Genomic DNA, 14169 nt, shown 5'->3' on the forward strand with positions numbered 1-14169 from the left:
CTGCATCCTCGAGTTTTTAAAGACCAAGGTAGCTGAATGTTTCGACTGAAGAATGGCATTCTCAAATATCGTAAAAAAAGTGGAGTGGGGCTATAAAGAATGACTTAAGGGCCCGCGCTCGACTGTGTTATTTGCCCACTCGGGTTGTCCGTCTGCCACTGGGCTTCGCCAGAAGTTTGGTATGTAAATTTCCACGCCCTCTCTCTTCACCTGAAGTGACCAAAGTCTGTCTGTCTAACATGTGGTTTACTCATCAGTCTGCTTATTTGTCGACACAGAAACGTCGTAGACATACTGATTGTGAAGACGTTCACGCCTCGGTGCGTTCGTAAAATATGTAGGAGAGGACATGTTGAACAAGGGAGTTTCATTGGGCGCATTGATTCACTCATGACAAGTTACACAGGGTCAAATATACACAGCAGCGTTTACAAACACGACAAAAACCTCCCGTCACGCCAAGTGACGTTTTTAGTGGACGTGTGAAGGAAGAATAAAACTACAAAGCAAATGAGTTTTAATGCGCGCTCGACCATTCCTCTGACGGGTCAGGCGATGTCAATCTCCCCTCCCATTGGTCAGTACGAGGGGCGTGGATAATTAGTTTAGTATATGTTGCTATAATCTTGCAATATAAACGCCTTCTGGTATATGGGTCCTTCTACTTGGTCTTTAAGACGTTTTAAGCGTCTTGCTATTCCTGTCGATATTTCTTGGTCTTGAGGCATTTCCATCCGGCAAGAACTCCAAAAAGGTAAGTCCTTTGTTATATTATCTATTTAAAAGAAAAAGATCTGCTGATATCATGTATTAACTTTAATACATTTTGACCAATGAAAGATTTCTCCATCACGATAGAAAACTGTAGTTGACAGTATTGCCTGTTTTTAGTCAACAGAGAAGTTAAGATAATCACATATCATCCGGAACGAATTGCCTTTCTAACTGACGTTTATAGTAATGTTTCCCAATAGTAGCTCTTTGTTGTACGACATACCAAAATACAAAACATTGTAACCCTTTTGAAAAGGCATTTATATGTTTCGAAGCGAAGTCTAATAGCTAAACGTGCCATAACTCTTCACTGCAGAATGTACGATTGTTTCACTATGGTGAAGACATGTAGCACATTCTCTAGACAACACATTTTTTAAAGACAGTTATTTCTACATTGCTTGTACACTTGCCATAACTCTTCACTGCAGAATGTGCGAGTGTTTCACTATCGTGAAGAAATACAGCACTTTCTCTAGACAACCTATTTTTAAAGGCGGTTATTTCTACATTGCTTGTACACCTCTAATGGTTAATGAATGCAGTGGAAAATGAAATACATTTTATTAACAGGAGTTCGTACTAGGAAGCTGTGAGAAACAGATTGCCACAATTTTACTGCGCTTTTAGAATTTAGGACATCACCAAAAGACGACGTTTTTACTTAATTGACAAACATAATGCAGAACGTGAGACATATCTTTATCCCCTGCCTTCAAAGAAGAAATCCAACCCCCGCAATAGTAAACGAAGTACCTTCTAATTCATTAGACATTAGTGCTTTGTGCTACATCACTGTACCCGTAGATTGAGAGAGACTGTACATAAAATTAGCCAGGCTTGATTTTACAACTTAAACAATTACATGTATATAAAACTTTAATCTAAAAAGAACTCACAACGTATCACTAAAACTTAAAAACGTATAATAAGGACGTCAGTGGATGAGAAACATGTTTCAGGACATTGGTAAGGCGCGCTTTCGTTCATCTGTATATTTTCTTTCAATCGTTTTATTATTCAACCTTTTTTCCAACAGTCGTGGAGGATTTGTTTGGCCAGCCGTCAGAAAGAAAGTGTTCCATTTTCTACCATGCATCATTTTCATGACAGTCGTAGTTTTCTGACAGAAATTATCTAACTTGCTTCCATGTCAGGCTTCACGCCCCTTTTTCTTACTATATCCCCTTTTTTCGATTGTATATTAGTATTATATTATGATACCGATTGATACCGTTTTTCTGATAGCCATCAAGGAAAGAATGTTACTATTTACCACCGTTCGTGGTTTCCTGACCGCCGCCTTATTATCTGTCAGTAGTGCCAGCCTCTTTGTGTTACGGCTCGGTCATATTCATGATCATTCGTCATGAGCCGTCGTACGATTTTGATGTCGTAGAATTTCCATGCAGGCTGCGACAGACAAAAAGCAGAGAATGATCTATGTCAACCTTTTGCGTAATACCCCTGTCACATTTGGCGAAGATCGATCGGACGACGATTCTGCGGCAATCGACCGAACCTCGCTTATGATAATAACTTCATTGCACAAAAATTGTACAAAGTATGGCTTATATGTGGCAGGGACAGTTTTCGGGTGAAAAATATGCGCAGCTCTCTGTCGATCTTAAATATTGCCGATCGTGGATAATGTGACAGGGGTATAACAACTGAATTTTACATGCGTGGTTATCCCAAAAAATAAAAATGCACTCATTCGTACGGTACATGATGACCCTGGTCACCTACTGTTCTCCCAGTCTGGTAGCCCGTCAAGTTGTCGTGAAGTGCAAGCCACCAGAGAAGCTCAATCATTCGGTAGGGTGTGTGCGCATTGTCCATATTGCGTCAGGCAGCGCCGTCTACGTGCATTTGAGCACACAGTTTGGGTCAACGGTGCGTCACCGCTGTCAGAAGCCGACGGCCGGCGGAAAATGGTAGCCGTCAGAAAACGACACCTGAAAGAAAATTGTGCCCTTTGGAAACTGTTGAGTCAGAAAGCGGTCGCCATAAAAAAAGTGTTGCGTCAGAAAATGATGACTTTAATCAAATGGTTGCTGTTAGAAAATGGTGACCGCTAGATGGAAGAGAACGTCTGTCCAGGCGAGCTTTTGGTCATTATACAAATAGCAACTGAATCAAATGGTCAAGTACCGACTTCGTGATTTCCATTCAGTTTGAGTCATCTCACAAAACAGTTAAAAGCGGATCGACTATAGGCCCGGTCGTACAATCGCCGTGCGATAGCGTACTGAGGGTATTAAATTAGATGTTCTTGGAATAGTCATGTGTACGTGTGTCCTAAAAATTTCAGCTGTCTGGTTAGGGCGCGGTCACATTGGTCTTGCGATCATCGTACGATCGCTAACTTCGGGCATTTTGGTGGAAAGAAATGTACGTCTTCTGTAAAGTTCAACTGTCTTGGTAGACAAAGTGCTGTTTTGGATCCATGTCGGTGGTTGGTTCTACCGGGTCACGGCCTGCCTGAAAATCCTATGGCATCAAAATACATCGCAGGACCCATGTGGCCGCGCCCTTACGGAAACTAAAATCTCCCTTGTCAATGGTTAGCTTTGTCATAGCCTGCTGGAAAGTACTACGTTTACATCGAAATCGTGCGACTACCTACGGTGAATGTTGAGTGTATTGAGATAGTCAATAGCGTTAGCGTCCATTGCTTATCCTGTTGGCCGACGATTTGTGGGCAAATCGGCGCCAAAACTCTTATCAGAGTCATCTTTATGACAGGAAGGTTTGGATCTACCTGACCAAACAAGCTGTTTCCTGTTGGGTTGCTGTGTTTTTTGATGTTATACTTTTCGTTAACAGTTTTCAGAAATGTATTTGTATCAGAAAAGTACATGTATTGTTGAGAGCAAACTTTGCCGGTGTCTCTTGCTGACAGTTCATTTTCTGTTTGTTTATTTGTTTATTCTTTTTGTTTATTTGTTCAGACATCATGAAGAATCCACTGCAGTTCATCACTGTTGAGCCTGTACTGTTGATGTACATGACCGCCACCTTGATGATGACCCCGGTACTGCAGCAGACCATCTACTACAAGCTGTGCTACCAGTTTAACAACGCCTCCATCTGTGACAACCTGGGAGACTACAAGCACGTCGAGTACGAAGTTCAAGAGCAGGCCTCCCGATGGTACCTGTACATCACGGTCTGTATCTCCGCTCCCGCCATTTTCATCTCCTTCTTCGTGGGCCCTTGGAGCGACAGGGTCGGGCGGCGGCTCCCGATGTGCCTGCCGCCCGTGGGAGGCCTGCTCTACGCCCTGTCATTTCTCGTGCAGTCGCTGGACCAGTTCCTGCTCACCATCCCGGTGGAGTGGACGCTGGTCGGCGCCTTGGCGCAAGGCTTTCTGGGAGGATACACCGTCATCATCCTCACCACTTACAGTTACCTGGGTGAGTTGTGGAATGATTAATTACATCCATTAAAACGCAGGTATTGTTTTAGATCCAATTGTTTCTTAAGCTTTGTTAGCATTGGACTGGGTCCTAGTTTATTACCGGGTTAAAGTTGTAGCCAGAGACCGTCAGGATGCGAAGGTTGAGTTGCCCTGCCTTCAAATGTTCTCAAGGTTGTGTTACATTTTGTCAACGAATTTACAAAAAAAAACTCTAAACGTTTCACGTGAGCTTTGATTTCTTGTTGCGTTTTGCAGTAGATAACGCTAGTTCACTCTTATTCACGTGCGTGGTACGAAGCTATATGCGTTGTTTTTAAAAACAGGGTACTTAGTGGTATGAAGTAGACGGACAGTACGTGGCCTCACACTGAAACGTCACCAATTAAAACCACCCTCCGTCGACTTGATATCCATAGATACCCTGTTTCTAAAAACAACGAATATAGGTTACCCCACAGTGAATAAAAGTGAACTAGCGGTATCTATTATCAAACATATGATGTTCTCTGGGTGGTCCAATTCAGACTTGTTAATCTTTAATCCATGCAGCCGACGTGACAACAGAAGAGAACCGCACCAGACGCATGAGTATCCTGACCGCCATGTTGACCATCTCCGGCACCATCGGGCTCGGTGTCGGCGGCGTCCTCGTGGACAACTTCGGCTTCTTCGTCGTGTTCGCCGTCTGCATGGGCCTGCACGTCATCAACTTCATCTACATCTGGGCCAGGCTGGGGGAGAAGAAAAGAGACGAAAACAGCCAAGGTTGGATTGCAACTTTTGTAATGCATAAGCTAACCTTACAGTCCGGTCTTAAGCTAAGGGCACAACCCGCCGAACGTGCAATTTGTCCGTACGTTGTTTTTTTGAGGTCACAACCGCCACGTATTTCTGAAAACGTTCAGGCTGTACAGGGCAGGCGCGTCGCCCGTACTGGCACGTACGGGGAGCGAATCCGCAGCCCGATAGCACACAAAGTTTTGCCTGCACGTAAAGTTCTACGGCGTGTCTCCGTGTTCCAAATCCGTCGGATTCCCTACGAGTTCGTACGGAGGCGGTACTTACCACTTACGGATCCCAAAAGATTGCCCACGTTTTGGCACGTACGGTGGGGTTGTGTCCCTAGCTTAATCTAACCTTACAGTCCGGTCTTACGCATCTTCTACGTATTGTGCAAACTACTATAGTACTGGTCTGTTAAACGGACTGCGCCAGAATGCACCAAGTATTCTTAAAATGAAGCGACTGGCACGGAGTCCGATGAGATTGTCCGCTTAACGTAGTGATAAGACAAACAACAAAACATCAAAACCTTAACACATACGCACAAAATGCTGATACTTTTTTATAGATCTCTTCTACAAAGTACTGTTGAAGTACTGTAGGCTATGTTGAATGCAGGAAGTAATTTAGCCGCAGTCAATGCTAGGATATACATGTGTATCTTAAAAAGCTTTGGCCACGATACTATTAGCCTTTTTGTGCACCATGTCGACTCACTATGTTTTACATTATACGATGCTGAGTTGTGGTAAGGCAAACCTATTTTGAGATTTCGTTCAGTTCTTTTGATCTTATTTTCTGTTACAGTAACACACACTAAGGTGGACTGTTCGTATGTGATGAACACCCTGAAGGTCGTCACGAAGGTCCGCCCCAACAAAGGCCGTCTCCACCTCATCCTGCTCTTCCTCTGCCTCTTCATCTATGCTCTCTGCAACACAGGTGAGTCTTCGGACCAGACAGATGTTATCATAAGCCGGTTTCACACGTGCGTATACATTCAAGTCCGTATGAGGCCCGTATGGAATTCATAGCCTCTACCAGACTCCATATGTCGCTAGGAAAATAGCAGAAATTGGACAAATATAGACATAACATGCCAGAGGAGTTAGCTGTCCAAGGAGTATGCTGTGTGACCAGCCAACTCCTCTGGTGTGTTATCTGGCTATATTTGTTCAATTTCTATCATTTTTCTAGCGACCTGTAGAGGCTTGTAGAGGTTAAGACTTCCATTAGGACCTCGTGCACACTTGAATATATACGCATGTGTGAACCCACCTTTAGAAACGCGTGTCCTTGTTCTAGCGTAACTGAATGTGGCGAGCAAATGGTTTTATGGTATAACGTGACTGTTTTGGCGAGTCACTTATTCAATCTTTCAACTCTCCCTCTCTCTTTCTTTTTCTCTGACCCCCTTTCAATCATTCAACAGTAACTTTCTGAAACACCTCTTTTTCTTTCTACTCTATCTCCTACATGGTGATCACTTCTATGGAGTACAATGATCATAGTCTTGGTTTATTGATATTCGATCTTTGAACTCTAAAATACATGGCAACAGAAGACGCTGAATTGTGCACTTTCGGCATGGTAAGTCTGGAGTTATGTAGTTCTAACAGTGTATAAAAAGCATGCATTCAAAGTAGGGCTGGGTACCGGTACCGGTACGGTGTACCGGTACAAAACCGGTTTTTCTCATTGGACCGGTCCAGAAAAACCGGACCTGAAAGAATTCGATGGACCGGATTTTGGACCGTTTGGAAAATGGACACCATATACGTATGATAAGGCATTCACACGTTTTCGGGGTTAACGGTCTAGGCAAATAACAAGAGCGAATCATGCTTGCAGAGTAGAGTCTAAAGTCGTTTTTACCAACTTTTACAGTTAATCGTACGGAGGCAGTTAGCCTTGTAGGATTTTAAAACGCCAGTGGGAGTCTAATACTCCACAATGCAGATTTCTTTGTAGCAAAATGGACCATTGTTTTGACTATCGCCCATTCACAAGTTTTCACATACTGAATCAGGTCCAGGTTCAGGTCCGGACCTGGACGTGATCGTCTGGACCTCAACCGGACCTGGACCTGAATTTTCTGTACCGGTACCCACCCCTAATTCAAAGTATACCAAAATAGAATCAACGTACGCATGTTACGTCAATGTCGGCTGACCGGTCACAGGCATTATGATTATTCGACGTAGTGTGACGAGCGCCGCGATCTCAGCTGGTCTTGTGTCACCATTAAGTAAAGCTTACATACCAGATAAAATATTGACCACACCCTCCCCGTGTTCTAGTTGTTTATAAACGACACCTGACCAAAACCATCACAAAGCCCATGTCTACCCTCATGATCAGTTGACAAATAACAGGGTATTTGATTCTCGTTTTGAATGCATTTTTCATTTCCTCAATATATTGTGTTCCGGAACTAAACCCAAAGTACACATTGTTTTTCTTGCCACCGCTTTGTAAATACTCCTTTGCTTGCCGAAGGACTGAGCTGCTATTACAGGTGATAGAGAGCTAACTGTGTTCAACAAATTAAAAGTACTCAAAATGACCGACAGGACACAGCACTTAGCACATGTAGATGAAATCAGAAAGTATGGTCAAAGTTTCATTCAGGAATATTCAATGTAAAGTCATCAAAATCTACTCTAATGTTATTAGTAACTAGGAAAATTGATAAATTACACAACCCTACATGATAACTTGCATATGCCACAAATATGCCACAAGCATTTGCTCAATATAGATATTCGAAGTAGTTATTTTCTCTTATTCGCCCAAGTTTAATTATCTCTTCTTTTCAATTCAAATATGTAGCAAATAACAGTGTCAGTTGTCAGGAAACTATTGTAGAAATTCCCCATCAATAAAAAAAATGAGCTTTACATAATCTGTATTTGTTGATACTTCCTTTCATCTTTTATGTAAAATGCATGTGCCACTGAACCTAACCTAAGTCTGCAATGTAATACCTACGCTATTCCATATTAGAACTAGGGGCTACATTATAAAGTAAAAAAATATGATATTCAAAATCTGATAATCTACAATAAATGTCAGCAATAATATGCAAAGCGCTATTACATTAGGACGAGATTGGGACAGTAATTTGAGAGTTCTAGAAAACAGTTTTTGTCTTTGTTTCGTTAAGGACAGGTGTACCGTGAATTTGAGAGCCCTCGAGAAAGCCTGGCTTATTGACTAGTAATGCTAGACTCTCAGCAAAACACTCAATGCTTCGATGAAGCTTAAGCATCCAGGTAATAAGATACGGCAAAAAGCAGTTACTGAAGTGACTGGATATGATTTTGGAAACGGTCAGACGTTTCAGACACCATCTGGTGTCTTTCGTCAGTGACACTGGAGAGTGTCTAGACACTAGGGTTGTAGCCAGCCAGAAATCATTGTCCCCTCGATTTTGAATGGCTTTGGCGCAGTGTTCCTAGGGGGTCCTGGGGCATGCTCCCCAGGAAAATTTTGAAATCTAGACCCTCTGAAATGCTATTTCCTGCATTTTGAGGGTTGAATTTTGCTCACAGAGGACGGAATGGACAAAAATGCGTTGTAAAAATGAAAGCATTTTCTTGAATCTTACGTCTGTTCACATGTTTGTCTTACAGGTGTGAACGAGATCGCCATCTTGTTTACGAAGCGTACCGAGATCGACATGAGTAACTCTAACTACGGGTACTGGCAGGCCGCTCGTAACCTGGTCCCTGCGCTGTTCCTTATGCTGCTGCTACCCATTCTGTCAAGGTTTGTACCTCCGCCCCTGGGGCGTCACCCAAAACTTTCATGTTGATAAACTACTAAAGGTGGACTCTCACGGCACATGGGGCACCGGTGCGGCACTGCGGGGTTCGTTTACTGCTGCACTGTTTGTTATTTTCGCGATTTTTAATAATTTACATATTGCGAAATACGTAAAATAATGACTTAGAAGAAAACAAAGTGCACAAAACGGAAGAAAATTCGTTCTTTATCTCTGAAATCGTTGTGTTATCTGCGAACCCTGCAGTGCCACACCAGTGCCGCAAGTGCAGTGAGAGTCCACCTTTAGTGATGGTCATTGTGTTTTACTCAAATGTTGCCTGATGATAAAAGCAACAGATATCAAACGTTCTTATATAGTCCGTGGATAGACTAACTCTTGAAGACTATATCAGGAACCATGTGGCTACAGAGTTACTAAGCTCAAGTGTGTGGTGGTGTAAAAATATTTCATTCGAGAGGCTTTTTTTTTTCTGAAACTTGCTTTGCTGTATCTAAATCTTAAGATAAAGACTTCTTATTGAATGAAAGAAAGGTTCAGATCTAAAAAAAAACTGACACGAGATATTTTTCGAAAATTCTGTTTTTCTCGCTTTAATGGGATGAATTCAAGATTTTACGTCAAGCCGACATCGTGAGAAAAACGATACGTCTGATTTTCTTGCAGGTGGTTTTCTGACACCACCCTGGCTGCCATCGGCGCAGTGTCTAGTGTGGGCATGTTTGAGCTGATGGCCTTTTCTGTCAATGAAGCTATGCTGTGGGCAAGTAAGTGTATTCTCCAAGAAGAGGTTAGGTACCGGCTTGTTCTGGAAGTTTTTCTAGACATTCGTATCAGTTATTATCTTGTTGGGTTTTATTTTTGGTTAGTGGGCAAAGACAAAACCTGACAAAATAGAAAGTAAACCTGATATAAACACCTAAAAACGTTCAAAACAATCCAAAGCTAAACCCCTGCTTGTAGGCTAAAGTAAATTAAGTGTCGTCTTCATTTGGTTCTGTTGACTTATGTACACTGTAGACAAGCATTTGTTCGCACAGCGTCCAGCAAATAAGAAACGTTATTACAGTTCGTGGCGCTCGCAAACAAGATGTCTGTCAATTGGTGAGCACATGTACAGGTACAACATTTTTCATCTCCAAGCAGATGTAAGGATCCAGTTCCATGTTTCATCCGCGACATATAGCATCCAGATCTTTAGAGTAGTGTCCCTTTATTCTTCCTGCGACATGTACCTAGACGGAGTCGGATCCTTACATCTGCTTGTATATAACAACGCCTTAAACCAGCCGCTTTTTCTTTATTGGTAAAGTTTACTGCAAATCAAATTCTTGCCCGTGGGCTAATTGCAGAGAACATGAGAGATTCAAACAGTGTAGAATACAATATCACAAGTGTCTTCTCTAGTCTGAAGCTAGTAATACTAAAAGCTAACTCTAGATCCTAGGTTATTGGGGGGTTTTCGAAGACAGTGGAAGACGAAAGATCTCACCTTTTCTATTATGTTTGGGTTTTGTGATGGACTTTTTTCTTTTTGTCAATGAATGTGAGGAAGTTTGGATGGAATTTGGTGGCCTCTTTGAACAGCCCTTTTCTTTCGTGATCGTAGAAAGAGCAGTTTGACATAAAATGTGTTTCGTCTTCCACCACGTTTGATGTGCATTGTTTCTTTCACACACAGGTAGCTTCTTGTACAGCCCTCTCTCAAGTTTCCTCCTTGTACAAGTTTCAAGACAAGTTTATGATAATTGACTGGAAATCCTACCCACGAAATCCACCTCAAGTACTTTTTTAACTAGTTGAGTCAGCGTGCGCTTGTATAGTGAATACAAACATTGTAAAGATGCAACGATTCTACCTAAGTGAGAAATGTTACAATGAGCCATCAGCAAGAATGACGATCTATATAAATATTTGAAAAGTTTCAAAACATATGAAAATGATTAAAGACACAATGTACTGATTTTTGACCCTATAGCTGTAGCAGTGGGTGCGTTCAATGGCTTCCTGAATGGTGTGCTGCATGGCACTATGTCCAAGATTGTGTCAGACGACGAACAAGGTTTGTATTCATTTCTTGGTTCAACAGTTGCGAAAAGTCTAAAAATAAAATAACGTATGTAATTTGCGACATGTTCAAAGTGTAAAAGAAACAACAGTTGAAGGATAATGGACTTCAGCTCACTGTGAAACAGGATGAGTAATTCATCTTGTATAGATGATTCTAAGCGCATTTTTCGTGATTCATTGGAAACACTATTTCTAACACCATTGAGAATGTAGATAAAACGTGTGTAGTAAAATTAGGCAGCGCACCTACCTGATGTAGCAAAGCTTAGCGCCGTAAACCCAAAGTGGCCGGTTGTGAATCTTTGAGTCTATGGCAGCATCCTTTGTGTAACAGGGAACCAATTTTATCAGCCAACTAGTAAGCTAGCTACATGTATGGAAAGCAAATACATTATGTAGCCCCTCCAGCTCTGCCCTGCCACTTGCTACATAATGTAATGAAACACCACAGGGTGTCTGCTACTTTACCGGTAACCAGGGTGACATCCGTCTGGTCGAGGGCATGGCCATGGAGGTTGACATTATTTGTCTGGAGAACAAGAAGTAATGAACGGAGCAAAAACAATGTGTTTACCACCCATGACATTTAACAATTTTGAGTGAAATTGTTTAAAGTTGGATTCTGATAGTTCTTTCTGTTTGACTGCAGGCTCGATGTTCTCGATCCTGTCTATGCTGGAGACGGTAACGGTGGTGGTGTCAGCCTTCATCTTCAACAACATCTACCCGGTCACCCTCCCCACCTTCGCCGGCTTCCCATTCATGCTCATGGCCATCATGTTCATGGTGTCTCTCATTTTTGTCGTGTAAGTAACACTACTTTAATAATGTAAAGTGATCCAAAGTCGTTCGTATCTACGTATGATGCACAATGTCCAAAGCTGTCCAAACATTGCATATACAAGATGCAAGTCTCGTCCATGCAGAATATCGCGAGATGTCAGGAGGGTCGAAGGAAAACTTGGCCTACATTTACAAACTTACGTGTTGTCCATTAACAAACTTAAGGCAGCAAGAGAAGAGCATGTGTTGTTCATGATAGCATATTTTACTGAATTCTAAAGTGTGTTTAGCGGTATCTAGTTATTTGTGTAGCCAACTTCGGATCGAGACGATCTAAGTCCAAAAGCCGTCCAAACATCGCATTCTGAACATGATAGTAAGTCTCGTCCATGCAAAATATTGCGAGATTTCAAATGGGGCCGAATAAAAACTTGGCCTATAGTATACGTATCCTAATCAAAAACTACATAAGTCATAATCGTGCTGTAAGTAGAATACATGTCTGACTTTACGTCTTCCATTTCTCATCAGCTGGATCGAGTTGTCTTCTCCCTATGCTCCAAAGAAGGTTGAAACTACAGCCGCAGCACCGGAAATTCAGCTTCGCGAAAGGACAGCGTCCATGCGGTCAGTGGCCAGTGGCTGATTACTACTCATCATGTGTTCTCATGGACTGATACTTGAACGAATTCGGATTCTTAGGGAATCCATAAAGATGGGCATTGTCATTTTAGTTCAGTTCATCCTCTATGAGGTAGCACTACTGTTTCCACCAAGTCCCTATCGCCTAAAATGGAGTATAGTTTATCATATTCGAAGTCCTGCATCCTTCTCAATTACCTTCTTGAGTGCCGATCGCGTCTACGTCCCCATCTAAATAACATATACGGGAACCTCAAAGAGAAGTGACATGTGTTGGAGCATTCATGTTATACTGTAGAGAGACATATTGTATGAAATTTCTTGTAAATGGTCTAAATTTCTATTCTTATCAATTGATTGATTGATTTCAATGCCAAATGTACCTTGGGCTGGATTAAAGAAGGCACAGAAGTCCGTATATATACTTCACACGCTGTATTATATGTTGTAAAATATATGCCACTGTTTTTATAGAAACAAAATAGCACTCAAATGATAGATATCTATATGGTATGCTGAAAATACTCACATTGTTTGTTGTATACATCGTTTTCTCACTTTTATATTTACGACTACATAATTATTCATTCTACCTATTATTCAAAAATACCTCGAGTAAAGTCTTTCCCTACAGAGTTACACTAACACAATGTAAATAGCTTTAGTTCTACTTTAGGTTTCCAGGCCAAGCACAAGTGTGGGGGTAGGACATACGTTACCAGTTAGTCCTGATAGTATTGTGTAATGATAAAGACATCTGTGAGTTAAGACCCAAGAAAAGGACCCACATGTCCCCAAGCCTGTCTTACTCAAAACACGACATGACATCCATATATACAAAGCTAACACAGGTAATCACAAAGCGTTAAGATACAATATAGAGTCACGTTTTGTTAATATATACCTCGGGTCTGTAATCAATGACATTTTATAATCATTTAACAGGGCTCAATTGTAAAAAAAAAAAACTAAAACAGTACTCTCTAAGAAATCTTTGTTATACTCATCATGCAGTAACTGCTGTTATATGAGATATCATTTAGCCTTACGTATGACTTTGCAATAGATTTTTTATGTCATTATCATAGTTCTACTGCACTTATAACAACTTGTAAATGCATCATAGTCCTATTACTTTCAACTTGAACAAATTAATGTGCCGTTAGCTATTTAAAGACACAAGTATATATATTATATGCATGTATAGTTTACTGAGTTTGTTTGTCAATATATTTTACACCTTGATTCAAAGTATGAATTTGCGATATCTTTGTTATGTTATAATTTATCATTTAATTAGACCAATAAACTTTTGAAAATGCATTATAGTCATATTACTTTCAGAGCAAACCAATGTGCCGTGACTATAGAAAAACACACGGATTACCGCTTGCAAAGTTTGCTGCGTTTCTTTAACTATATGCATAGTAAATCTTGCGTTCAAGTCTCTGTGCCGCCTTGTTTAATTATGATATGCTATCTACACGTACCTGCAATATGACCAAAACACGAACTCCGGACGCACAAGCTCGCACGTATACAACCCTAAAGGTCGCATAAGGCGAACCCCTTAAGAATAACCTAAGTGAACTATATCTTAACCTGTTATGTAAACATGTTCTAAATCATAGAATGCTACTTTGTTTGTTTGAACTTTTGTGTATTCATGAAAGCTAAAACCGGCCTGCAGGCCGCTTTTCATTGAGGTCATGAGGGACGAGGCAAGTATTGGGGGCCAAGTGTTGCAAAATTAAACGTATACATAGAACGAATTTTCTCTCACACAGAAGGGTTGAAAAAGTTCTCACACACAGACAGATTTTTCTCTCTCACACAACAGTGGAAAAAGGTCGCACACATTGACAGATTTTTCTCTCTCACACAACCGTTGGAAAAGGTCGCACAC

General features: G+C 41.3%; 1 protein-coding gene across 2 annotated transcripts; it reads left to right on the top strand.

Annotated features, from left to right (window-relative positions):
* Positions 1-525: 525 nt before the first annotated feature.
* Positions 526-13586, top strand: LOC118431111 (proton-coupled folate transporter-like). Of its 2 annotated transcripts, none has more exons than XM_035842224.1 (9): positions 526-754; positions 3729-4193; positions 4748-4963; positions 5789-5923; positions 8617-8752; positions 9435-9535; positions 10747-10830; positions 11488-11644; positions 12153-13586. In XM_035842224.1, the coding sequence occupies exons 2-9, from the start codon at positions 3734-3736 to the stop codon at positions 12265-12267; spliced, it is 1404 nt and encodes a 467-aa protein (XP_035698117.1). In that variant the 5' UTR covers positions 526-754; positions 3729-3733; the 3' UTR covers positions 12268-13586. The 2 variants fall into 2 exon arrangements, with proteins under 2 accessions (XP_035698117.1, XP_035698118.1); XM_035842225.1 differs by lacking the exon at positions 526-754 and adding an exon at positions 2873-3012.
* The last annotated feature ends 583 nt before the right edge of the window (positions 13587-14169 follow it).

The sequence above is a fragment of the Branchiostoma floridae genome, chromosome 14 (genome assembly GCF_000003815.2).
Source record: "Branchiostoma floridae strain S238N-H82 chromosome 14, Bfl_VNyyK, whole genome shotgun sequence".
Classification (NCBI taxonomy): domain Eukaryota; kingdom Metazoa; phylum Chordata; class Leptocardii; order Amphioxiformes; family Branchiostomatidae; genus Branchiostoma; species Branchiostoma floridae.

Bases quoted from the DNA above. Each gene is read 5' to 3' on its own strand.
- LOC118431111 (XM_035842224.1), top strand. From the start codon at position 3,734: ATGAAGAATCCACTGCAGTTCATCACTGTTGAGCCTGTACTGTTGATG. The intron at 4,194-4,747 runs GTGAGTTGTGGA...TAATCCATGCAG, and splicing joins CACCACTTACAGTTACCTGG to CCGACGTGACAACAGAAGAG. The intron at 4,964-5,788 runs GTTGGATTGCAA...TTTCTGTTACAG, and splicing joins AAGAGACGAAAACAGCCAAG to TAACACACACTAAGGTGGAC.